At 41.8% G+C, this 24,673-nt stretch overlaps 1 protein-coding gene across 1 annotated transcript in view; it reads left to right on the plus strand.

The window, feature by feature from the left end:
• Positions 1–9,527: 9,527 nt before the first annotated feature.
• The window catches only part of LOC144595576 (deuterosome assembly protein 1-like), a 66,108-nt gene continuing 50,962 nt past the window's right edge, over positions 9,528–24,673 (plus strand). Inside the window, exons 1-4 of the mRNA XM_078403136.1 lie at positions 9,528–9,571; positions 13,462–13,633; positions 22,463–22,558; positions 24,443–24,514. Coding sequence (XP_078259262.1) covers positions 9,528–9,571; positions 13,462–13,633; positions 22,463–22,558; positions 24,443–24,514 — 384 coding nt within the window. The remainder of the gene's footprint in view (positions 9,572–13,461; positions 13,634–22,462; positions 22,559–24,442; positions 24,515–24,673) is intronic.

Consider the following 24,673-nt stretch of genomic DNA (forward strand, 5'->3'; position numbering starts at 1 on the left):
TGTGAAATCTCCTGCCGTGCTTTCTATCTGCAGCAGTGACGAATGTCCCATAGGTTGTAAACCACTCTGCTACCTTGAAGTGTACCATAGATAAACCAATTATTTTTTTGTATTTCAAAGAATGACAAACATATTTTGGACCATTTGACTGAGTTTCTTCTCCTTATTTTCTCTCTCAGGTGGTGCAATTCGTCACTTTTTTTCCTGTTTTTGCTTGATTTTGTTCCGTTTTCTTCCAGTTGTGATAAAGGTGGCCACCTACTGGCCGAAAGGGGTAATTGCAGCATAATATCAACAAGAGAGAAAAAATATATAAATGTTGACTTTAAGAGTAAATATTTTAAGGTGAAGATAAAATTATTTTCAAGTGACCATTAATACATCGCCTTCCATACTTGCTACATCAGAAGATGGCGTGGAGGGTGCTTTATTCCATTCTTACCTGCCACATGAACGTTGGTAAATTCCGGACAGTGATTATCAACTATGGCATGAAACATCACCTATCCATATTCTCTAGAGATACTGCCTGGCCCGCTGGGTTACTCCAGCATTTTGTGTCCACTTGTCTATTAACCTGCATCTGCAGTTCTTTATTTCTACTCGTAGACTCCTGCCTCGTTTTAGATAAGATAAGCATTTCAACAATCGATTGCAGCTTTATACGGTTCGGTGTTATTCTGAAAAGAAATATTGGGAAGGTATTCTTTAAATTGTCAGTTTATTATGAAACCACATATTTACCCCGTAATAAATTAATTACTTAGTTGGAGAAATTTATTTCAGTCTTACAAGATCTTAAAGCGTAAATGGAGGGCCGAGCAAACGTGTGTGTGCGACTTGTTTGGATACTCTGTGTGCTGAACGCGGGATATTGCACCAAAATCCCGGGGTTGATTTTCGCGGCACTTTAGGTTATAGAGCAGGAGGCAAATTAACCGGGAGAATTAAAGGGCCAATCGAGCGCAACAGCGCGAAATGAGATCCCAACAGCGGCAGCAAACAACAACAACACTGGCTAGTGGCACGTTTTAAATGAAATGTCTTAGGTTATAAGCGGGAACAAAATATCATAAAGGAAACAAGGACTTGTTTTGATCTTATACTACTTGTTTTGATTGATGCATCTACGTAAATTGAGGTCAATTAGTATGGGCTGTTGACATTTTAATCCAGTAAAACAGGAAAGGTTTCTCCTGGATCAGAAAGATCAGTTGAAGGTAAGTTGAAGCATAGGTTTTCAAAGACGACGTTGTGGCGTGTGATGTAATTTATAGTTTTGCAATTTTTAATTCATTTTCGGCATTCGGGGTCGCTGGGAAGCCCAGTATTTAGTACCCACTCCTAATTGCGCTCAGTGAACTACTGCCCTGAACCGCTGGAGCCCTCCTGAAGGTATTTCAATAAATCTATTGCGTCCGGAGTTTCGGGATACCCAAAGGGTATGAAGGGTGTAAGAAGGAACTTCGGTTTAAACCGAAGATAAACACAAAAAGCTGGAGTAATTTAGCAGGACAAGCAACATCTCGGGAGAGACGGAATGGGTGACGTTTCGGGTCGCAGGGCCAGCCGTTTATTTCCAAGTCAGCTTGATGTGTACCTTGCAAGATAATCTGCAGTAGTAGAGGGTAGCGGCGCGGATTTGGCGGGCGCGTAACTGTAAGGTAGTAGAGGGGTGTCAATTGAGTCGTTGCTCAGCTTGTTGACATGCGTTGGCGCTGGCAAATACCTTTTAGAAAACATAGAAAATAGGTGCAGGAGTAGGTCATTCGGCCCTTCGCGTCTGCACCGCCATTCAATATGATCATGGCTGATCATCCAACTCAGTAACCTGTACCTGCCTTCTCTCCATACCCCCTGATCCCTTTAGCCACAAGGGCCACATCTAACTCCCTCTTAAATATAGCCAATGAACTGGCCTCAACTACCTTCTGTGGCAGAGAATTCCACAGATTCACCACTCTCTGTGTGAAAAAAAACTTTCTCATCTCGATCCTAATAGACTTCCCCCTTATCCTTTTGTAACATTGTGATGATTTTAATGTAATTAAATCACATTTTTGCACGTGCAGGTCTCCCTGGGTTATGGTGGGGGTTCTGTTCTTGAGAATTGTTCGTAATCCAAACATTTCGTAAGTTGAAAATACAGCCACGAACCGGATTCCCACATGGCAGAAGGTGGCTGCAGGTTCGCCCATAGGAATAGAAAGTATGCAGGTTTTACTGCAGACGGTGTTTAAAAAAGGACAGTGCTGTTGGGCTGGATATTGTGTCTCTAGATAGGATTCAGTAAATAGACATAAGTGTCATTACAATGTATTTTTCCTGGGTTTGATATGCAAAATTCCCGCTAGTGTTAAGAACAGTCGTTTGCAGCCATGCAGCAGCCAGCAAATTGATCCCTTCGGTCTTTCGTATGTACGGGTTGTACATTAGTCGGGCCCTTCGTAAGCAGTCAGAGTGTTGTGACTACTGGTAAGCTTCACATGCTTCAGTATTCTTTATATCACGATTTATTCTTGGACAGAGTGATCTCTGCTCCAAATACACTCCCTCAACTGGTAATCATGTGTGGTCTCCCAGTTGAAGATTAATCCATAACTGAATCTACTTGGCCTCTAAAATCTAAAGTTAACTGTTGGCAATTTTCATTGTATTCATCTCTATTTCACTTTCTTATTTGATCCAAACTTTCTGAAAATGTATGTCTCTTGCTCCTAAATTATCCTTTTGAGTCATCACCGTTTCTTCCCTAATCCTTAAATGTAATGGTTGATTGCACAGATACCCCACTGCATATGTTACACTATTACATTATTACCAGACTGCACTACCAGCATATCACACCGAAAATAGATTCAACCTGAAGGGCACGGTCCATACTGTGAGATAAATCATTCCAGAATTACCTTATTGAAAAGATTTGTGGTTAAAAATGTATTTTATAATGGATTTCATAGATTTGGGAACTTCAAAATGTTTTAGTTAATTAAGTATTTTGCTATTTACTGTTTACTATTATTTGCTATTTACAGCCTCCAACTTTCACACACAGAGGTCCCATAAACAGTAATGAACAAATGAGCTATAGTATGTGGTGCTGCATAATTAAAGCCATTTGAAACATTTTTCTTCATATTTCTTTCTTTATATTCAATCAAATTGGCTGGCCATGTTTAATTTCTAACAGAAATTGAGCGCATACTGAGCGCAATTATATCTTTTAATCTGAAATCTGATGACAAAATCACTGTGAAATGTTGCCCGACCTCTATCTTTCACTAGATGGCGCTTTTGTAATGATCATAGCAGAATGAGAGGTTCAAATACTGCACATCTTAGGGGAATATGTACAGAGTGAATTCGTAACGCAGGTTAGTTGATGAACTATTTCCAATGGGCAAACATTTATATTCCAATGAGCTGATGTTGGTGCCTGCTTTGGACCTCAAGTACAACTTTGTTATGAAACGATTGAGGCTTTATTCCTTGGCTAGCAGCTTCGTCCCTGCTGTTATTTGCATTCTGAACAGACCTCCCAAAAGTCAAGGTTGTAATCCTGATCTCCCAAGCTACCTCATTGTGACCTTTGCATACTGTTTTTTATTTATCTACACTTTCTCTGTAGCTGTAACACTACATTCTGCACTGTTTTTCTTTCTCTCTGCACAACCTGTTGTACTTGTATATGGCTTAATTGGTATCCACCGGGTGGTGATGGCAGCCTCGCCAATGGTCTGTCTTGTCTTTTTGTCTTTTCTTGTTATTTTTAGTGTGTTTTAAAAGTTTGTGTTAATGTTCTCTGGTTTGTTTTATGGTGGGGGGTGGGTGGAGGGGTTGGGGAAAACTTTTTTTCAATCTCTTACCTTGCTGGAGATGCGATTGTTTTCCGGTCACTCTGCAGCATAACATCATGGAGCTGGTGGTTTGCTCGGGACTGACTTTGAGTCCCACCGCGGGGCCGAAGACTTACCATCGGAACATGTGATCCCTTGCCTGGGATCAATGTTCCAACAGCGGCCTGTGGTTTTTACCATCGAGGAGCTCGCAGTCTCGGGTAGAGACCAATGTTGGGAAGCTCCAAATAGAGCTCTTAAAGATAGTGGAGTCAGGGGTATGGGGAGAAGGTAGGAACGGGGTACTGATTGAGAATGATCAGCCATGACCACATTGAATGGTGGTGCTTGCTCGAATGGCCTACTCCTGCACCTATTGTCTATTGTCAAAGCCGTACGTGGTTCGACCTGGGGTCTGATTTCCCGGCGCGGGGGAGCTGAGATTTCCCCCCCCGTTGCAGAAGCTTGATCGCCCTGACACGGAGGGCCCGACCGCTGGCTACAGGAGTAAGATCGCCCTGTCAACGGAAGGTTCGAGGCCCCCGACCACGGGAGAACAAAGAAGGATTGAACTTTTTCGCCTTCCATCACAGGGAGGAATGTGGAGGAGTCGCTGTGGTGGATGTTCATGTTAAAATGTATTTTGTGTGTTCTGTTGCTTTTATTAGTATGACTATATGGCAAATTAAATTCCTCTTATGTTGCAAAACATACTTGGGTAATAACGTGTTATTATGATGATTGTACTTGTGTATGGAATGATTTGATTGCAATGCAAAAAAAGTCTTTCACTTTATCATGACACATGACAATAACATGCCAACACTTGTGTTGATATAGGGTGATACTTTCATTTCAAATACATTATGAATATCAGTCATCTATTTAAATTGACCAGTATATGTAGCGTATTGTCTAATGGTGCTCACAGTAATTGTTTAAGTGGAAACTTGAGTTAATCCAAAATTCTGATTGATAAATCTGTAGCTTTAATTTTCACATTCTTTGGAAAATCTTGAGGACAAACCCTGGCAAGTTTTAGGTGGATACGAGAGGGGGAGGGGGTGTTAATAGGGAGATGGTTGGAAAGAGATGAAAAGACAAAGGTGTGAAATAAGGATGGAAGAACTGCAAATTGTGAAGGCAGAGGAAGGAATATAGGTCGAGGGGAAGGGAGAAATTAGTGTGTGCCCAGTTGCGGTACAGTGAAGACTGCGGGGGTTGGGGGGGGGGGGGGGGGGGGGGGGGGGGTCGGGCAGTTGGGAAGGGGAGAAGGATTGAGGTTAGTTATCTAAAATTGGAGGATTTGGTGTTTCTACCGATAACTGCCGTAGTAGAATTTGAGGTGCAGTTTGTCCAGTTTGTATGTTGCCTTACACAACCGGTTATGGACGAGGCCCAGGACAGAAAGATCAGTATGAGAATAGAAAGGGGAGATAAAATGATTAACAACTGGGAGATCCAATAGGTCTTGATGGACCTAGCGTCTGCCTTTGGTGAAACGGTGGCAGAGTCTTGGTCTTGCTAATGTTAAGGAAGCTACATTGGGAACACTGGATTTAGTAGATGAGGTGCGCATGAACCTCTGCCTCATCTGGAAGGAATGCCAGAGTCCCTGGATGGATACAAGGGAGGAGGTATAAGCGAAAAAATAAAAAGGGGGAGGTGGCTCAACTGTGGCTAACGAGGGAAATTTAAATCCAAGGAAAAGGCATATAAATTGACCAGAGGAAGCAGCAAACCAGGGGACTGGGAGAAATTTAAAACTCAACAGAAGAGGATAAAGGAGTTAATTAAGAGGGGGGGGGGGGGAAAGAGCATTAAAGAAAGCTTACGAAGAATATAAAAACTGACTCTAAAAGCTTCTTTAGATACAGTATGTAAAAAGGAAAAGATTAGATTTTTTTTTAAAGTGCAATTCTCTGCCACAGAAGGCAGTGGAGGCTAATTTACTGGATGTTTTTAAGAGTTAGATTTAGCTCTTAAGGCTAAAGGAATCGGGGGTTATGGGGAAAAAGCAGGAACGGGGTACTGATTTTAGATAATCAGTCATGATCGTATTAAATGGCGGTGCTGGCTCGAAGTGCTGAATGGCCTACTCCTGCACCTTTTTTTTCCTATGTTTCTATGATGGGTTATATTTCCTGGGCTTACAGGGTAAGGTACATGGGGAGGGAGTGGTTTGGTTTAGGAAGGGATAAGTGAACCAAGGAGTTGTGAAGGGAGCTACCTCTGCAGAAGGCAGAAAGACGTGGGGATGAGACTATGTGTCTGGTGATGGGATTACGATGAGAGTGGTGGAAATGTTGAAGAATGATGTGTTGGATGCGGAGGGTGGTGGAGTGAAAGGTGAAGACCGAGTAAACTATCCTTGTTTTGTTTTGGGGAAGCGGTGCCTGGTTTCCCGATGTAGTCTTTACATCAGTGAGACCAAGCGTGGACTCAGCCTGAAGATGAGGAGTTCTGATCCAAAACCTCATCTATCCATGTTCTCCAGAGACGCTGTCTGGCACTTTGAGGTACTCCAGCACTCTATTTTTTTTTAAACTGGCATCTGCAATTCCTTGTTTTATTCTTTCTTGGATGGATAATAGTGGTATTCCTAAGGAAACTTTGTTTTGCAAACTGCCCAAGAGATCAAGACCTGTTGCATGACCTAATAGACATTAGACAATAGGTGCAGGAGCAGGCCATTTCGCCCTTCGAGCCAGCAATGTGATCATGGCTGATCATTCACAATCAGTACCCCGTTCCTGCCTTCTCCCCATACCCCCTGACTCCACTACCTTTAATAGCTCTCTCTTGAAATCATCCAGAGAATTGGCCTCCACTGCCTTCTGAGGCAGAGAATTCCACAGATTTACAACTCTCTGACTGAAAAGGTTTTTCCTCATCTCCGTTCTAAATGGCCTACCCCTTATTCTTAAACTGTGGCCCCTTGTTCTGGACTCCCCCAACATTGGGAACATGTTTCCTGCCTCTAATGTGACCAATCCCTTAATCTTATGTTTCAATAAGATCCCTTCTCATCCTTCTAAATTCCAGTGTATACAAGCCTAGTCGCTCCAGTCTTTCAACATACGACAGTCCCGCCATTCCAGGAATTAACCTAGTGAACCTACGCTGCACTCCCTCAATAGCAAGAACGTCCTTCCTCAAATTTGGAGACCAAAACTGCACGCAGTACTCCAGGTGCGGTCTCACTAGGGCCCTGTCCAACTGCAGAAGGACCTCTTTGCTCCTATACTCAACTCCTCTTGTCATAAAGGCCAACATGCCGTTAGCTTTCTTCACTGCCTGCTCTACCTGCATGCTAACTTTAAGTGACTGATGAACAAGGACACCCAGATCTCTTTGTACTTCCCCATTTCCTAACTTGACACCATTCAGATAATAATCTACCTTCCTGTTCTTACCACCAAAGTGGATAACCTCACATTTATCCACATTAAACTGCATCTGCCCACTCACACAACCTGTTCAGTCACCCTACATCCTCTTAGCATCCTCCTCACAGTTCACACTACCACTCAGCTTTGTGTCATCCGCAAATTTGCTAATGTTACTTTTAATACCTTCATCTAAGTCATTCATGTATATTGTAAATAGCTGCTGTCCCAGCACCGAGCCTTGCGGTACCCCACTAGTCACTGCCTGCCATTGTGAAAGGGATCCGATAATCCCTACTCTTTGTTTCCTGTCAGCCAACCAATTTTCTATCCATGTCAGCTATACCATGTGCTCTAATCTTGCCTACTAATCTCCTATGTGAGACCTTATCAAAGGCTTTCAGAAAGTCTAGGTACACTACATCCACTGGCTCTCCCTTGTCCATTTTCCTAGTTACATCCTCAAAAAATTCTAGAAGATTCTTGTAATCTCCACTACAAGGAGAACGTTGTGTGAGAAATTGAGAGGAATCGACTGAGAGATAACTGAGACATAGAAGTGGGTTAGAGCCTCTGGAGGCCATTGGAAGAGGTAAAGACAAATGGGAAGCTCAGCTGATTTAGAAGAGAGTAAAGGAAAATGGAAGCAAATTCCACCAGGTGGCGCTTCGATGGCAGCCTCGCCTAGTCTGTTCTTTTTGTCTTATTTTTGTTATTTTTGGTGTGTTTAAAACGTTTGTTAATGTTCTCTGGGTTTTTTTATGGGTGGGGGGGCGGGGGAAACTTTTTCAATCTCTTACCTTGCCGGAGATGTGATTGTTTTCTGGATTGTATCTCTGGTTGCTCGGCAGCCTAACATCGTGGAGCTAGAGGCCTTGCTCGGGACAGACTTTGAGCCTTGCCGCGGGGCGTGGACTTACCATTGGAGCCGATTCCTTGCCTGGGATCGACGCTCCAACCGCGACCTGTGGACTTTAACATCAAGGAGCTCGTAGTCTCTGGTTGAGACCAACATCGGGAAGCTCCAATAGATTCCCCCCCTCCCCAATGCAGGAGTTTGATCGCCCCGACGAGGAAGGCCCGCCACCGGCTACGGGAGTAAGATTGTCCCGTCAACGGAAGGTTAGAGGCCCCTGACCGCTGGAGGACAAAGAAGGGAGAGATTTAAATTTTTTTCGTCTTCCATTGCAGTGAGGAATGCGGAAGAGTCTCCATGGTGGATGTTCATGCTAAAATGGATTGTGTGTTCTGTTGCTTTTTATTGGTATGGAAAATGAAATTCCTCGTAGGTTGCAAAACATACTTGGCTAATAAAGTATGATTATGATGAAGTACATTTTGCATCTTGATCTACTATCCTTACCTGCAGCAAGTGCAGCAGAAATAACCAGTGTCAGAGTGGCTACACCTAACAATGATTGAGTATCAATGTACATTGTTCTACAGGAAGGAAGATCACCACTTTGTAATTTATCATCAATATTCTTACTACAAGATAAGCAACATCAGTTATACAAGGAAATATTTTTTAATCAGTGCAAAGTAATTTCAGAAACTATTTAAAAATATTATTTAATTTTGGAAACTAGAATCTGGAGCAGTCCACCAGCCAGGCTGGAACTGTCAAAACTATTAGAAGTTAATTAATCAATTAGATTTTAGACTATTTATTCTTTCCAGCATTAGTCTCTGAATATTCATCAGGAATAGACTGATATTTCCAAATTTTCAGATTTTTTTTTACGTCTTTATCCTCCAAGGAATGACTTATCAGTCGTTTGTAGTACAGAGTTGATTTACTCAGAAACAATTGTATTTTTTTTAAAAACAGAGTGCAAAAACCCTACATAAGTTAATACTCGTATATCCAGGAAAGCAGAGACAGAAGACAGATATTTGCAAATATACATGGGGCAGAAGATCAGGCTCAATTATTTAAACAGTATGGATTGAGAGGAGAATTACCCAATCATCACGCTGGCTGATTACAGCGGCATTGGGAAATTTTACTTTGGTCCCTCAGATACATTGAAACTAGTTAAAGAAATCAAACTTTTCTGAGATCTGCCTGGTCTTTATATGGACAAAATATTTGATTTGGAACGATCCTGGTCTAGATGACTCGGAACTGCAATATTTAACACAATATTGATAGAATCATCTCAGAAGCTATTACCTTCAATGTATTCATGAATAATAAAGGACAAGAAAGTGCAAAGTTTAACTGCAATGACTGGATTAATAGCTCAGCTTTGTTTATTGCTCTCTCTATCATCCTCTATTTTGTAGATAAACTACTGAAATGGAAGAAATAATAAAAGGGTTAGAAAAGAATGGTCGATTCCGGTAAGCTTCTTTGGTTTATGTTGTTTCTTTTATGTCCTGTGAAGGTATTAAGCAATAATTTCCTTCAAATCTCCATTTGCAGAATACTTTTTAACCAAGAAAATACAATGTGGCAGATAGTGCACTGTCTTGCGATTGCAAGAACACTCTGGAGCAGGATTTCATCAAGGATCTCTCTGTACTTTGTTCCGTTCATCTTTCCCTCGATCCCGACTAGTCTCCCAGTTCCTGCCGCTGAAAAACATCCCCACAGCATGATGCTGCCACCACCATGCTTCACCATAGATATGGTATTGGCCAGGTGATGAGCGGTGCCTCTTGGCATTCAGGCCAAAGAGTTCAATCTTGGTTTCATCAAACCAGGGAATCTTGTTTCTCATGGTCTGGGAGTCCTTTAGGTGCCTTTGGGAAAACTCCAAGCGGGCTGTCATGTGCCTTTTACTGAGGAGTGGCTTCTGTCTGGCCACTACCAAAAAGGCCTGATTGGTGGATGCTGCAGATATAGTTGTCCTTCTAGAAGGTTCTCCCATCTTCACAGAGGAACTCTGGTGCTCTGTCAGAGTGACCATCGGGTTCTTGGTCACCTCCCTGACCAAGGCCTTTCTCCCCGATTGCTCAGTTTGGCTGGGCGGCCAGCTCTATGAAGAGTCCTGGTGGTTCCAAAGTTCTTCCATTTAAGAATGATGGAGGCCACTGTGCTCTTCGGGACCTGCAATGCTGCAGAAATTGTTTTATACCCTTCCCCGGATCTGTGTCTCGACAGAATCTTGTCTCGGAGGTCTATGGACAAGTCCTTCGTCTTCATGGCTTGGGTTTTGCTCTGACATGCACTGTCAACTGTGGGACCTTATATAGACAGGTGTGTGCCTTTCCAAATCATGTACAATCAATTTAATTTACCACTGGTGGACTTCAAGTTGTAAACATCTCGAGGATAATCAATGGAAACAGAATGAGCCTAAGCTCAATTTTGAGTGTCATAGCAAAGGGTTTGAATACTTATGTAAATATGATATTTCAGTTATTTCTTTTTAATTACTTTACAAAAATTTCTAAACACCTGTTTTCACTTTTCTATTATGGGGTATTGTGTGTAGATTAAAAAACATGAATTTAATCAATTTTAAAATAAAGCTGTAACGTAACAAAATGTGGAAAAGTGAAGGGGTCTGAATACTTTCTGAATGCACTGTATATATATATGTGTGTTTTGAACCTCTATCCAACCATTCTTACCTAATGTGATAATGATTGGATAATCAGAATTTAAATCATTTTCTTATCAATCGTATGTTATTTAATATACTGCCCTGGTATCTTTTACATCTGAAAGGACAGGGCATCTATTTTATTACTTGTTTAAAAGTTGGCACTTCTGTTAACACACTATGCCCTTAGTTTTGAACTGGGTTATCAACTTTGGTGTTATTATCAGTCTATAGAGTGGGATCTTGCAAACTTCTGTTTCAGATAAAAGTACTACTAACTGAAGTCTGATTGAGCATTGTCAGAACAATGTGATTTGCTGTTTAGTTTGCCAACGTGCAAATTCAAAAAGACTACTGTGAATTATATACCAAACACTCTTCCATTATAGATGAGGCTCTCACTAGGGTCTCTTCTACATCCCGCAGCTCCGCTCTTGCTCCCCCTCCCCCCATTCGTAACAAGGACAGAATCCCCCTCATTCTCACCTTCCACCCCATCAGCCAGCGTATCCAACAAATCAAGTAAAGTCAAGTTTATTTGTCACATACACATACACGATGTGCAGTGAAATGAAAGTGGCAATGCCTGCGGATTGTGCACAAAAAAGAATTACAGTTACAGCATATAAATAAAGTTAATAAGTTACTATAGTGTAGACAAAAATTTAGTCTCTGGAGTTATAAAAGTTGACAGTCCTGATGGCCTGTGGGAAGAAACTCCGTCTCATCCTCTCCGTTTTCACAGCGTGACAGCGGAGGCGTTTGCCTGACCGTAGCATCTGGAACAGTTCGTTACTGGGGTGGCAGGGGTCCCTCATAATCTTGCTTGCTCTGGATCTGCACCTCCTGATGTATAGGTCCTGCAGGGGGACGAGTGTAGTTCCCATGATGCGTTCTGCATCCTCCAACATTTCCGTCACCTACAATGGGACCCCACTACTGGCCACATCTTCCCATCCCCTTCCCTTTCTGCATTCCGCAGAGACCGTTCCCTCTGTAACTCCCTGGTCCACTCGTCCCTCCCTACCCAAACCACCCCATCCCCGGGCACTTTCTCCTGCAACCGCAGGAGATGCAACACCTGTCCCTTTACCTCCACTCCATCCAGGGACCCAAACTGTCTTTCCAGGTGAGACAGAAGTTCACCTACACCTCCTCCAACCTCATCTATTGTATCCGCTGCTCTAGATGTCAACTTCTTTACATCGGCGAAACCAAACGCAGGCTCGGCGATCGTTTCGCCCAACACCTTCGCTCAGTCCGCCTTAACCAACCTGATCTCCCGGTGGCTGAGCACTTCAACTCCCCCCTCCCACTCCCAGTCTGACCTTTCTGTCATGGGCCTCCTCCATTGCCATAGTGAGGCCCACCGGAAATTGGAGGAACAGCACCTCATATTTCGCTTGGGCAGCTTGCAGCCCAGCGGTATGAACATTGACTTCTCCAACTTTAGATAGTTCCTCTGTCCCTCTCTCCTCCCCCCCCCCCCCCCCTTCCCAGTTCTCCCTCTAACTTCCTGTCTCCACCTATATCCTTCCTTTGTCCCGCCCCCCTGACATCAGTCTGAAGAAGGGTCTCGACCCGAAACGTCACCCATTCCTTCTCTCTTGAGATGCTGCCTGACCTGCTGAGTTACTCCAGCATTTTGTGAATAAATACCTTTGATTTGCACCAGCATCTGCAGTTATTTTCTTACACTACCAAACTTGCAGGACTATTTTCTCTCTTGGACTGGTTTACACCAAACCTAAATCAATCATAATGGAGTATGACGTTACAAATCTATCTCTGTAGTATAAGAAAGTGCGGCTCACCTGCAGTCCGTTTGTCTTTTGTGTTTTTTGTCTTAATTGTAGTGTTTAGATGTGATGTAGTGTTTTTTGTGGTTGTGTACTATGTGTGTGTGTGTGTGTGTGTGTGTGTGTGTGGGGGGGGGAACTGTAAAATTGTCTCTTCCGAACGGAGACGCGACCTTTTTTTTTTGTTTGTGTGTCCGTTCCCGCTGCGGCCTACCATCGGCCAAAGACCTGGAGCTGGTGGCCTCCACCTAGGACCACCTGGGGCTCTGGTTCGCAGAGCACGCGGCCCGGACTTACCATCTGCAGAGCTGGCTGCCTTCGGAGGTTGTGGTGGTGCTGCAAGTGCGACTGCGCCTGAAATAGGCTGTGGGATTTTTCTCCGCCCGGCGGGGGCTTCAATGTCGGGAGCCCCGACTGCCCCGACGTGGCAACATCTACAGCCTGACCGCGGGAGAAGACAGCAGGGGGAAAAGAAAAGATATTCTGGCCTTCCATCACAGTGAGGAGGTGACTGGAGGAGACTCACTGTGATGGATGTTTTTTGTTTTGTTTTGTGTTGGTTTGTGATTGTGTGTGTTATTGCTTATTTTTATTGCTCTTATTGTTGGACTGTGGGTAACGGAATTTCATCCAAAAGACTTGTTTTTTTGGATGACAATAAAGGTTATTATGATTCTGATTCTGATTCTGATGTCACCATGAATCACTTGAAATGCCCAGGAACATTCCAGATACCTTTTTAAAAAGGATTCCATTGGGGTTGAAAATATCTAATTGAAGTGAATACTCAAACAATAGGTAAATTTTCATTTTTACTTAAACGATAAAAGTTGAAAATATTTAGGAAGGAAGTTTTATGTTTTTGCTTTCATTGCAAAATTAGGGACACCTCTTGTGAAGCAGAGCTCCAGGAACTATTGCATCAAATTGATGTCATGGTGAATCGCAAAAAAGTTGAATGGGAACAACGGTCACAAAGTCTTGAGACCCAGCTTGAAATGCGTGAACAGGAACTGGCCAATGTACACACTTGCCTTGATTCGAAACAACATGAGGTAAAGTAGCAAAGACTATCGATATTTAGATACATTTGTTGACCAAAGAACTGCCAGGGAAAATTGTCTGTTAAATCGCCTAAGAAATAAAAGGGAGCTAATAAATTCACTAAGATGTGGAGCATCATTCAAACTAACATTGATTGAGAATGTGACTAACAAATTTTGTATAAATAAAGGAAAGTCCGTGGAAGAAGGCAATATTTTGCAACAATCATAATGTACCTTTAGCATAGAGTGGGACATTACTGCGCCACACATGAATGCTCAGGCATGCGCTAGCAGTAAAGTATCTCGGTTTGTCCATTACAACAGTGAAAAATGAAGGTGGAAATATGAGGTTGGGCAATTATAGTGTGGAACATTTAAAGTGAATAATCTTGCATGAGAATTGGGCTGTTCTGATGCAAGCTTAAAAAAAAATGATTATCTGAAACTGGGCCAGCAGAGTGTGTTATGGTAGAGCTGCTGCCTTACTGCACCAGAAACCCGGGATCCGGTGATCACAGGATCAAACCTGGTCATTTAGTCTGGTACTTGTCTGATAGTTTATCTGTTTTTAGTCACATTTTTCTCGTCTGTACGGAGTTTGTACGTTCTCCCTGTGACCACATGGGTTTTGTCTGGGTGCTCTGGTTTCCTCCCACACTCCAAAGCCATACACGTTTATAGGTTAATCAGCTTGGTAAAATTGTAAATTATCCCTAGTGTGTAGGATAGTGTTAGTGTAGGGGTGATCGCTGGTTGGCACAGACCTGATGGGCCAAAGAGCCTGTTTCCAGTCTGTCTCTCTAAAGTTGAATTTAGTATCGCATCCTGTGGGCTGCAAATGCCCAGGTGGAAGATAAAGGGTTGTTCCTTGACTTTAACAGGTTTTTTTAATCTCTCCACAGTTGCTGCCTAATCTGTTGGGTATTTGCAGTTTTCTTTTTTTTTTTTTTCCAGATTTCCAGCAATGGCTGCATTCTATCTCTGTCTTTTGTTTTTTATTCTGTTTCTTTCCACATTCCCCATTGTATCTTATTACATTCATTCATCTATTAACTAAAGAGCTCTTTGGTCTCCACTGTATCACAGACATCCCCTTTATCTCTCCACTGTCATCTCTACAGAATTTAGAAAGTAATTGTTTTCACACTTCTGTTGATGGGTTATTGCCTGAAATGTTGATTCTGATTCTCTCACCATAATGCTGTCAGATATTCTACAATTTTGCAGCACTTTCTGTGTGTTTACTTCAATTGTTCGCTGCCTGGAGTTTTGTATTTTCAATGACAGATCATTAGCCAGTGTCCAGCAAAATATCTGTACAAAAGTAGAAAATGTTCAAGTAATGAGTAGATGTGGCAGTATAGATATTTATTATGAGATTGGGATGAATGTTTATTTTGAGCAGCATTTGTTATTCGCTATCTCCTCATATTGCTCATACATATTGATTATTAGTCTAGTCCTTTATGATAGTAATTTTTCTCGTATTTCCCCGTCACAGTTACTGATTCTCACAACATCCATATTTTTCAGACCTTAAACAGAATATCTTACAGATAAACTTCAAAGTGATCTAAGTACCTGGATTGAGCCAATGTAATTCCAATATTGTATTCTGCATTGACACTAATAATAGTTTGAAATTAGATTTAAACATTTGGCTTTAGAAAATGTACAGAATTCAATAACCGTTGCTTCAAGAGATGGTCTTGATATAGAATGCACAGCTGCTTTGAAAGTAGGATGGGAATGGTGGCTGTTAAAGACCATTTATCAGCTATAAAGCTAATGACTACTTGGATAAAACAAACTGCATAAAGATGGAAAAGAGGTAACAGGCCACAATCAAGTGTACAGTTCCTCCCCAGGTTACAACAGGGTTCTGTCCCTGAGATGTGTTTGTAACTCGCCCAGGTCACGTCAGAAATGTGGCCGCTTAGAAATATATTACAATTAAAAACATAGGGCAGCCTTGGACATTTAATTCAGCTATTTGGATATTGCCACGAGCCAAATTCGTACACGGCAAAAGATACCTGCAGTCCCGCAGCATCTGGCAAGTCCATCCTGTCAGTCTCCCACAAGCTGAATCGTATGTATGGCTGTTCATTAATCAGCCATTTGTACCCTGGGGAGGACCTGTATAGCCAGCCTGCAATTTTTGCAGTATCCAATAAGAATATTCCTGAACTTTTACAAAGATACATTTCTCAATCTTTTCTTTTGTCTCTGGTTTCTTTCAAAGCTCCAAAATCTGTCCATTCTCTTTCATGACTACGTGGATGATCTGAACATCCATAGCCCTTGGCGAACAATGAGTTCACTTTTTTTTGAGAGAAGAAAATTAAACACATTTCTGTCCGAAGTACACATTGCCTTAATTTGAGACAGATACTCTGGGCAGATAAAACAGCCTTTCTTCAATTACCCTGCAAACCCTTTCAGAGATGTATATGTTTCAATAAGGTTGTGCCTCATTCTTCTGAAGCTTAGAAAATATTATCACATTCTATTTAATTTCTGTTTATTCATACCATGGAATTCATGGTGAATTCTCTCTGAAGGGAAATGCATCCTTTCAACTGAACAAAACTATATAGTTCTCCCGGTGTAATTGCACAATTGATGGGTGCCTATAAAAGTCCAGTTGGCAAAGTGTTCACAATAGGTCCACTGAACCTTGTTTGTGGACAGGCAGCTGAAAGATTCAGCAATACAGAAGGCCCAGTACATTGCCCAGAGGAGTCGGGTTTCAGTGCCTGTGTGAGATCTCGCCAGGCAGGTCATCTTTAATTAATGCAGCCGCTGTGAAATTCTGCTTTTGGATGGCCTCAATGCATGCTGAATTGAAAGCAATAATGCAACTGATCGCCTGTTGTTAGTTCGGCACTATTGAGTTGGTCCAGGGTTCGTAAAAGAAAAATCACCCATTATGGTTCTGAATAAATGAAAGTATGCTAATATATTATCCCAAATATCCCGATCTTGATTTGTCCTGTTAAGATGGTGCTGGAGAATGGCACCATTTTAAGTGAAGTTCCTCTTAAAACAGTTTAAAGAGCCTGCTGTCATTTTTCCTTATTTATCCATTCCAGCATTGAGAACATCATCAGATCTAGCACTGAAAGTCCCCTGTCAATTATTGCTAAATTAAAGCAACTCTTGGAACTTGACCTTTAATAAAATCAACACAACTGGCACAGCTACGAGCACAAAAATAAACCGAGGTGCAGCTGAAACTATGAGAATTTAACCTCCACTCCCAGTATACCTCAAGCTACAGTTCAATCATTCGAAAACAAATTTGAAGAGCTCAAAACAAGATTGTTTCAAAGGTAAATCGGGGACTCCTGTGTTCATTGTTCCACTGAAAAATGGCTCATCCTGGACTTGCCTGTCCCTAATATAGAAACATGGGTTTCGTCATTTTTTGTATGGACTATACAGAAGGATCAGGCAAGGAGAAAGACTGCAACATTTGTTTTATGATCAATGCTGTGTGGTGTACTGATGGGACAGTATTAGCTTAGTTCAGCTTCCCTCACCTGGAATGCATGATCATGAAGTGCCTTTATTTTTATCTACTGAGGGAATTCGCCTCTACTATCTTGTCAACCATCTACATATTACCTCAAGCCAAGGTATATGAATTATACCCAGTCGGCAACTCGCTTGAGATACTAAACCCTAATGCCCTATTCATCAACGTGGATAACTTTGATCAAGCTAACTTAAGGAATGTACTGCATAAATACCATCAGATTGTCCCCTGCCCCATGCAGCACGTTAACACTCTTGACCACTGCTACACCATCATCAAGTGTGATTATTACTCCACCCCTTGCCCTCATTTTGGCTAGTTTAATCATCAGTCAATGCTTCTTCTGCTGACTCGCAAACAGATTGAAGCTTGAGGCACCAATAAAGAGAGTAATGCATCAGTGGTCTGTGGAGATTGAGGGTTTACATCAGGACTGTTCAAGTCAGTGGAGTGGAACATGTTCAAGATCATTTCATCCAGCCTGAATGAGTAAACCTCAGTTGTCACTGGTTTTATCAAGAAATTGAATTGAATTGAAGCATTTATTGTCATTCAAAATAAATTTGAATGAAATGTCGTTGCCATACAGTCATGACAGTAAAGAGCACAAAACACACAATTACATAAGTTTAACATAAACAACCATCACAGTGACTCCTCCAGGCACCTCACTGTGATGGAAGGCGAAAACAAATATTTTCTCCTGCGGTCAAGCAGTCAAACTACTGCGTCGAGGCGATCGAGGCTCCCGATTTTTGAAGCCCCAGCCGGACGATGGAAGATCCCATGGCCGAACCGTGCAGGGCGATGAAGGTCCTGCGAATGGGCCGATCGAGCCATGCAATTCGGGGCGGTCGAAGCTGCTTCGGCTGGAGCTCCCGAAAGCTGGTCGCCAGCCAGGGACCTGCGAGCTCCTGATGTTGCGGTCCACAGAGCCCGCGGCTGAAGCCTCCGAAGGTAGAGTTGCAGCCACAATCACAGCACCACCACAGCCTCCGAAAGTCGGCTAGCTCAGAGATGGTAAGTCCAGGCCTGCGACCGGAGCCTTCAAGGTCGATCCCAGCTGGAGGCCGCCAACTCCATGATGTTAGGCCGTAGCGCGAACGGAGATTCGACACGGAAAAGGGTGGCATCTCCGTTGAGGAAGAGATTTAAACAAAGGTTTCCCCCACCCCCCACCACCCCCACATAATACACAGCTAAAAATAGGCTATTACGTACATCTAACGCTAACAAATAGACAAAGAAAGAAGAAAGACAAACAGATGCCGGCGAGCCGCAACTGCAGGGGCAGCGCCGCCATTCCGAATGTATTGATGACTGTATTGAAGATAATTAGGGTCTATCCTGACAAAAACATTTGGATGAAAACAGATTCATTCGGTGCTTCAGGTTCCATTTCTGAGGCTTTAAAGAAGAATGACCCTCTACTGTACAAGATCATGTACCAAGGTCCCATGGTAGATATGGACTGGAGGGCATAGTTTGAAGGTAAAAAGGGTCAAAGGAAATGTGAGGGGCAAGATTTTATAGAGGGAGTGGTGGGTGCTTGGAACACCCTGCCAGGAGTGGTAGTGGCTGATATGGTTGTGGCATTTTAGAGGCTTTTAGATAGGCACATGGATATGCTGGGAGTGGATCAAGTACAGGTAGAGGAGATTAAGTTAAGTTGACATCATGTTCAGCATGGATATTATGGACTGAGGACCTGTTCCTGCGTCGCATTGTAATAAAAAAGTGCATGATCTCAGTAAGGCTTTCAGAGATGACAAGATAGAATTCCAAAACAAGCTATGGGGCTCAGTTCAATCAAGCAAATGCCAGGCGACTGTTGCATAACCTGAATACCATCACAGGTTACAAGTTGAAATTGGAAATCTGGCAACGATGCATCTCAATCAGTTGAGCTCAATGCACTTTACGCCCATTTTAAACATGCAGACAAAGCTCCACTGGGATGCTTTTCTCTTCTACCCCCCTCCCTCCCTCCCTCCCTCCCTCCCTCCCTCCCTTCCTTCCCATCCTCCACTGGCTCTCATGGAGTCTGTGGATGGGTTCTGAAATTGAGCACCAAACAATTGGCCATAGCCTTTGTCAACTTCTTCAATCTCTCACTTCAACAGTCTGCTGTCTCTATCTGCTTCTAAGAAACTGACATCATTCCAGTTCCCAAGAAAAGTAAAGTGATCTGATAGAATGATTACCGCCTAGTAGCTGTAACAATGACCACAATGAAGTCCTTGCAATTTATGTGCAGGAGAAATAGGTCTACAGAGGATGCCTTAAATTCTGAATCACATTGATAATAAGAACCCCATGTCGACATGATATTAATTGACCGCAGCCCAGCCATCAACCTCATAATACTGAATAAGCTCATGTCTAAAATCCTGGACCTTGGTCTTGGGGCTTCCATCTGAAACTGGCCTCTGTACTTCCTAACTGCCAAACCTCAGTTGGTTTGAATTGCTCATAACAATTCCTCCACTCTCAACACTGGTGCTCCTCAAGGTTGTGTGCTCAGTTCCCTGCTCTGCTTTAAGTACACTCCTGATTGTGTGGCGAAGTATACCACAAAGCTGATCTTTATGCTCACCCCTGATGTCAGTCCATTTGACAACAATAATAAGATGGATTAAAATAAAGAGATCAGGAACATTGTGTTATGGTGCAAGAACCACATCCTAGTCCTTAACATCAGCAAGATATTCCTTGTTGGCTTAAGGAAGCCTGGGTGGTGGTGAAAACAACATTGTCCTCATCAATGGAGCTGTTGTAGAGATGGATGACATCTTAAAGTTCCTAGGCATCCATATCACTAGCAATCGAAGATAGACACAAAATGCTGGAGTAACTCAGCGGGACAGGCAGCCTCTCTGGAGAGAAGGAATGGGTCGAGACCCTTCTTCAGACTGATGTCAGGGGAGTGGACGGTACATAGATAAGGAAGTGTATAGATAAGGAAGTGTAAGGTGTGAAAACAGGACCAAGTTGAATGGAGATCAAGGAAAATGTAGAATAGATCATTGTTAGTTTGGAAAAGGTAACAACAAAGTAAACAGATAGAATGTAGTTGGAGACGGTAAGACTGGTCGGAGAACTGGGAAGGGGGAAGAGATGGAGAGAGAGGGAAAGCAAGGGCTACTTGAAGTTAGAGAAGTCAATGTTCATACTGCTGGGGTGTAAGCTGCCCAAGCGAAATATGAGGTGCTGTTCCTCCAATTTGTGCTGGGCCTCACTATGACAATGGAGGAGGCCCAGGACAAAAAGGTCATTGTGGGAATGGGAGGGGGAGTTAAAGTGTTTAGCAACCGGGAGATCAGATAGGTTTAGGCGCACTGAGCGACCTAATCTAGTTCCTTCATGCTGATGCAGTGATCAAGAAAGCGCATCAGCATATTTACTTTCTCTGGTGTCTGCGAAGATCCGGCACACCCACGAGGATTCTCTTTAATATTTAGGGATGCACTATAGAAGGTATTCTGACAGAATAATATGCCATCTGCTCTGCTCTTGACTGTCTGAATGTGCAGAATGATGTACACAGTCCAGTACATCACAGGCTCATCACTTCCATCCAGTCCATCTTCACGATGTGCTGCATCGGGTGGAACTATTGTCAAGGATGCTTGCTATCCTGGCTATTCCTTTTTCCCTCTTCTACCTTCTGGAAAAAGATGCAGGAACTTGAAAGCTCAGAATCCAGATTTCAGAACAGCTCTTCCCCTTTGCTATCAGATTCCTGAACCAATCACCTTTCTCACACCCCCTATCTGGAGGTGCTGTTGTATACTCTTTGACTTAATCCTAACATTTGGTTATTGTTATTTGCACTTTTGTGATTTTGTCTTTGTTGCACTACTTCAGATTGCATTTCAATCTGCACCATTCTGCTGTTTGTATTTGTCATTGTATTTATTGTCTATATCTATCACCATTATGTAAACTGTATATCTGTCAGCTTCATGCAAACAAGGAATTTCATTGCACCCTGGTGTGTTTGACAATAAAATCCTCTGAATCTGAATCTGATCACAGCAATTGTTAAGCAATCTGAGTTGCAGCTTACAGAATAGCTTCTTAAACTCCAAATATTTTATTTTGCTTATTAAAGCTTCAAAAAACTCAAATGATTTTTCAATCATTTCTTTCATGCTCTGGAAAATCCTGGCTAATCATTTCAAAGGCATTTTATCCAAGTGCTCCTTCACCTGACCTTAATAGATTTTAGAATATTCCTTGCTGCAGTCTAAGTGGTCAATGGTGTTCTCGCTTTCTGTCTTTTAGAATTTAGTTTTTAATTAGATGGGAAATTAATTAACCTTTGCCTCCTATGATAAAAACATTTTATAATTGAGACTCTAAACTTTCAACAGCCGTGGTTGCTATAACAGTGCATTGGAAATGTTACCACATTTTAACACTCTGTTCTTAATGACTGAACACTACATTGGAGAATTGGGAACATTAAAATAATTGCACCTATTATCTCCAGATCAATGTCTTCAAATCCACTTTAGAGATCCTCGTCTCTAAGGGATTTGTCAACTTTTTATACCTAGACTCTTGTGAGGTAAATAGAGAGTGTTGCCCTAAGCTGGTGGTTGAAGAGCACATTGTGAATATAACCAAGCCTTGGTTTTCACACAAAGGAGCTGATTTTTAGAGCAGGCCTTCAATACAACTCTTCCTCCCTCTGTACATCTTTCTCTCCCTCCCGTTTTACCTTTTCTGAGCCCATCCCATTCCCTTCCCTCAGCTCTCTCTGCACTTCCAATTCCTTTCTATGCACCATTTGTGAATGCATAGTCTTTTACTCAGAGTAGGGGAATTAAGAACCATAGGACATAGGTTTAAGGTGAGAGGGGAAATTTTTAATTGGAACCCGAGAGGCAATTTTTTTACACATAGTGGGCTGTACGTATATGTAATTAATTGCCAGAGGCATTAGTTGAGACAGGTACCATAACATTTAAAAGATATTTGGACAGATACATGGATAGGAAAGGTTTAGAGGGATATGGGCCAAATGTGGGAAGGTGGGCCAGCAGAGATGGGGCAGTGTGGGTTTTCATTGATATATTAGTTTAATATTTGTTTCTAACTATACCATGCTTTTACATTATTATTACATTTTGAAATTCACTGAGTTATTTCTTAAAGGTTGGAAGCATTCCTTAAGGGATTGAAAGCTCTCGATAAGTTTAAAAAAGAGGGCTGGTCCTTCGTTTGATTTTTTTTTCTGTCTTAAATGTATTAAAGAAAATGACAGACTGATGTGTGTCATTGTTTTGTAGGTGGATAAGCTTCATCAGCGGTTACAAGACTTTGAAAACTCTCATGGATTAATGATACAGAAGTATGAAGAACAGTTTAATTCCTTGAAGTCTGATGTAAGTTGAATATGTTCTTTATTAGCAATGTTCAATCACAGTTTCAAATATTTTTTGCTGCAGTTACTACTTTTTTATTAACCATTTAACAACTTCTTACACAGCCCAAAGTGCAAGCATCATAAATTGCACAACTGTTTTTGCAGAAACCTCTGCATAGGAACATCTGACCATATTACTGAAGAATCTCTGTGGGCCTATTCAACAAAATATGTCTCCTGTGGGCATTGCTCTTCACCAAACTGTCCAGGGCCCTTTAACCAGTACCACGTTCTCATTATTGGAGCATCCATTTATTCATTAGTAAATCAATTCATTGGAATTGATTTGATTTATTACTGATTATCACTTTGGGAGCTGGGTGCAGAGAATACATCTAGAGGGCTAAATGCTACCAACTGTATGAATATGCAATAGCCCAATAGAGAATGCTTCACTGAAATGAACAAGGATATTTTCCATATAACTTTATCCAGAGATATCCAGACATGGACGGCATTATGGCGTAGCAGTAGAGTTTCTGCCGTGCAGTGGTAGAGTTGCTGCCTAAAAGCGCCGGAGATCCAGGTTTGTTCCCGACTACGGGAGCTGTCTGTGCGGAGTTTATACATTCTCCGCATGACTGCGTGAGTTTTGTCCGAGATCTTCGGTTTCCTCCCGCACTCCAAAGACGTACAGGTTTGTAGGTAAATTGGCTTGGTATAAGTGTAAATTGTCCCTAGTGTGTGTAGGATAGCGTTAATGTGCAGGAACCACTGGTCGGTGCGGACTCGGTGGGCCGAAGGGCCTGTTTCTGCATTGTATCTCTAAACTAAACTAAAGAGAGCTTTATCCTGACAATGCAAAGCTTTCTATTAAAGATCTTGCCCGTTGTTATTTTACAAACAGCTTTGGAGTGATCCATAATGCCATTTTGTTGACTCAAGCAAAAATTCAATTTCTATCCTAGTTTTTCTGAAATCCTATTGCACGTTCTCCATACACCTACCCAGATTCTGCTTCATGGATTTATTATCGTGAACTGCAGACGATCAACTTCAAAAACAATCCTCAAAAAAAAAAAGCCAACAGTACTTTGAAGGTCATCAGTTCGTGTGGATATTTGTGCCAACTTAGAAAATAAAAAACTGCCATTAGTCAAGTTGAACACTAAAACAGCTCTGCGTGTGAAAATATTATGTTTTGTATGTACAGCCCTTTAGTTTATAATTGGAAAAAATATAGGATAATTCTGATGTATCATGCAGATATTTATGGGAGATATCTAGGTGTATTCCCACACTAGGAGCATAAACATACATAATGTTTAATAGTAAATATGTTTGTAAAACTTGAGGGATTATCGCTGAACTAAATGGATTATGTCTGATTATCTCTGATTATCTGACATGTCTGATTATATCACTAATGATTTTTGCACATCCTAGCACTCCATATCCAAAGAACACAGGATTACATTCAGACCAACCAATATATGCCAATATTTATGCACCATTTTTGAGTGTTTTCCATTTTTGTGCAACGTTATCATCATAACTCAATCTAAACTTCACCCTCAAATCCTTATTTGAAATCTCTTTAAAAGCATTAATATTGTTTGTCTCACCACCTTTTATGATACCAAGCTCCATATTTTTACAATTTTCTGGGTAAAGCAAGTAACGTTTGATTTCCAAGTTTGATTTCTCATTGATGCATTGGTGGTCTGTTGTTTTGCTCTGGCGGTATGGGAAGAATACTGATGTTTCTGTAGAATGCGAACTGAATCGGGTTTAATTGTGCTACTGCATGAAGATACATACTTGAATAATGGAAAAAAATCAATGGTGTATAGTCCCTGTTGCACGGGTATCAGATGCGATGATTTGTTATTGTATTCTTTAGCTCTATCAATTGCATAGCACCTATGAAAAGCTGCAAAAACATCAACTAAAGCAAGCCAAGGAGACATTCAAGGTAAATCTGCAGATGCGAATGGGGATGCGTGTTTGGAACAGGTTAAGCTCTACAAAAAGTTGGAAGTTTTAATTTCAATGCAAGGAGTAAAAGCAGAGGGACTTAGAATTTGGATTGATGCTTGGGACTATGATGTTGTGGCCATTGTTTAAATGTGGT

Source organism: Rhinoraja longicauda, chromosome 7 (genome assembly GCF_053455715.1).
Source record: "Rhinoraja longicauda isolate Sanriku21f chromosome 7, sRhiLon1.1, whole genome shotgun sequence".
NCBI lineage: Eukaryota > Metazoa > Chordata > Chondrichthyes > Rajiformes > Arhynchobatidae > Rhinoraja > Rhinoraja longicauda.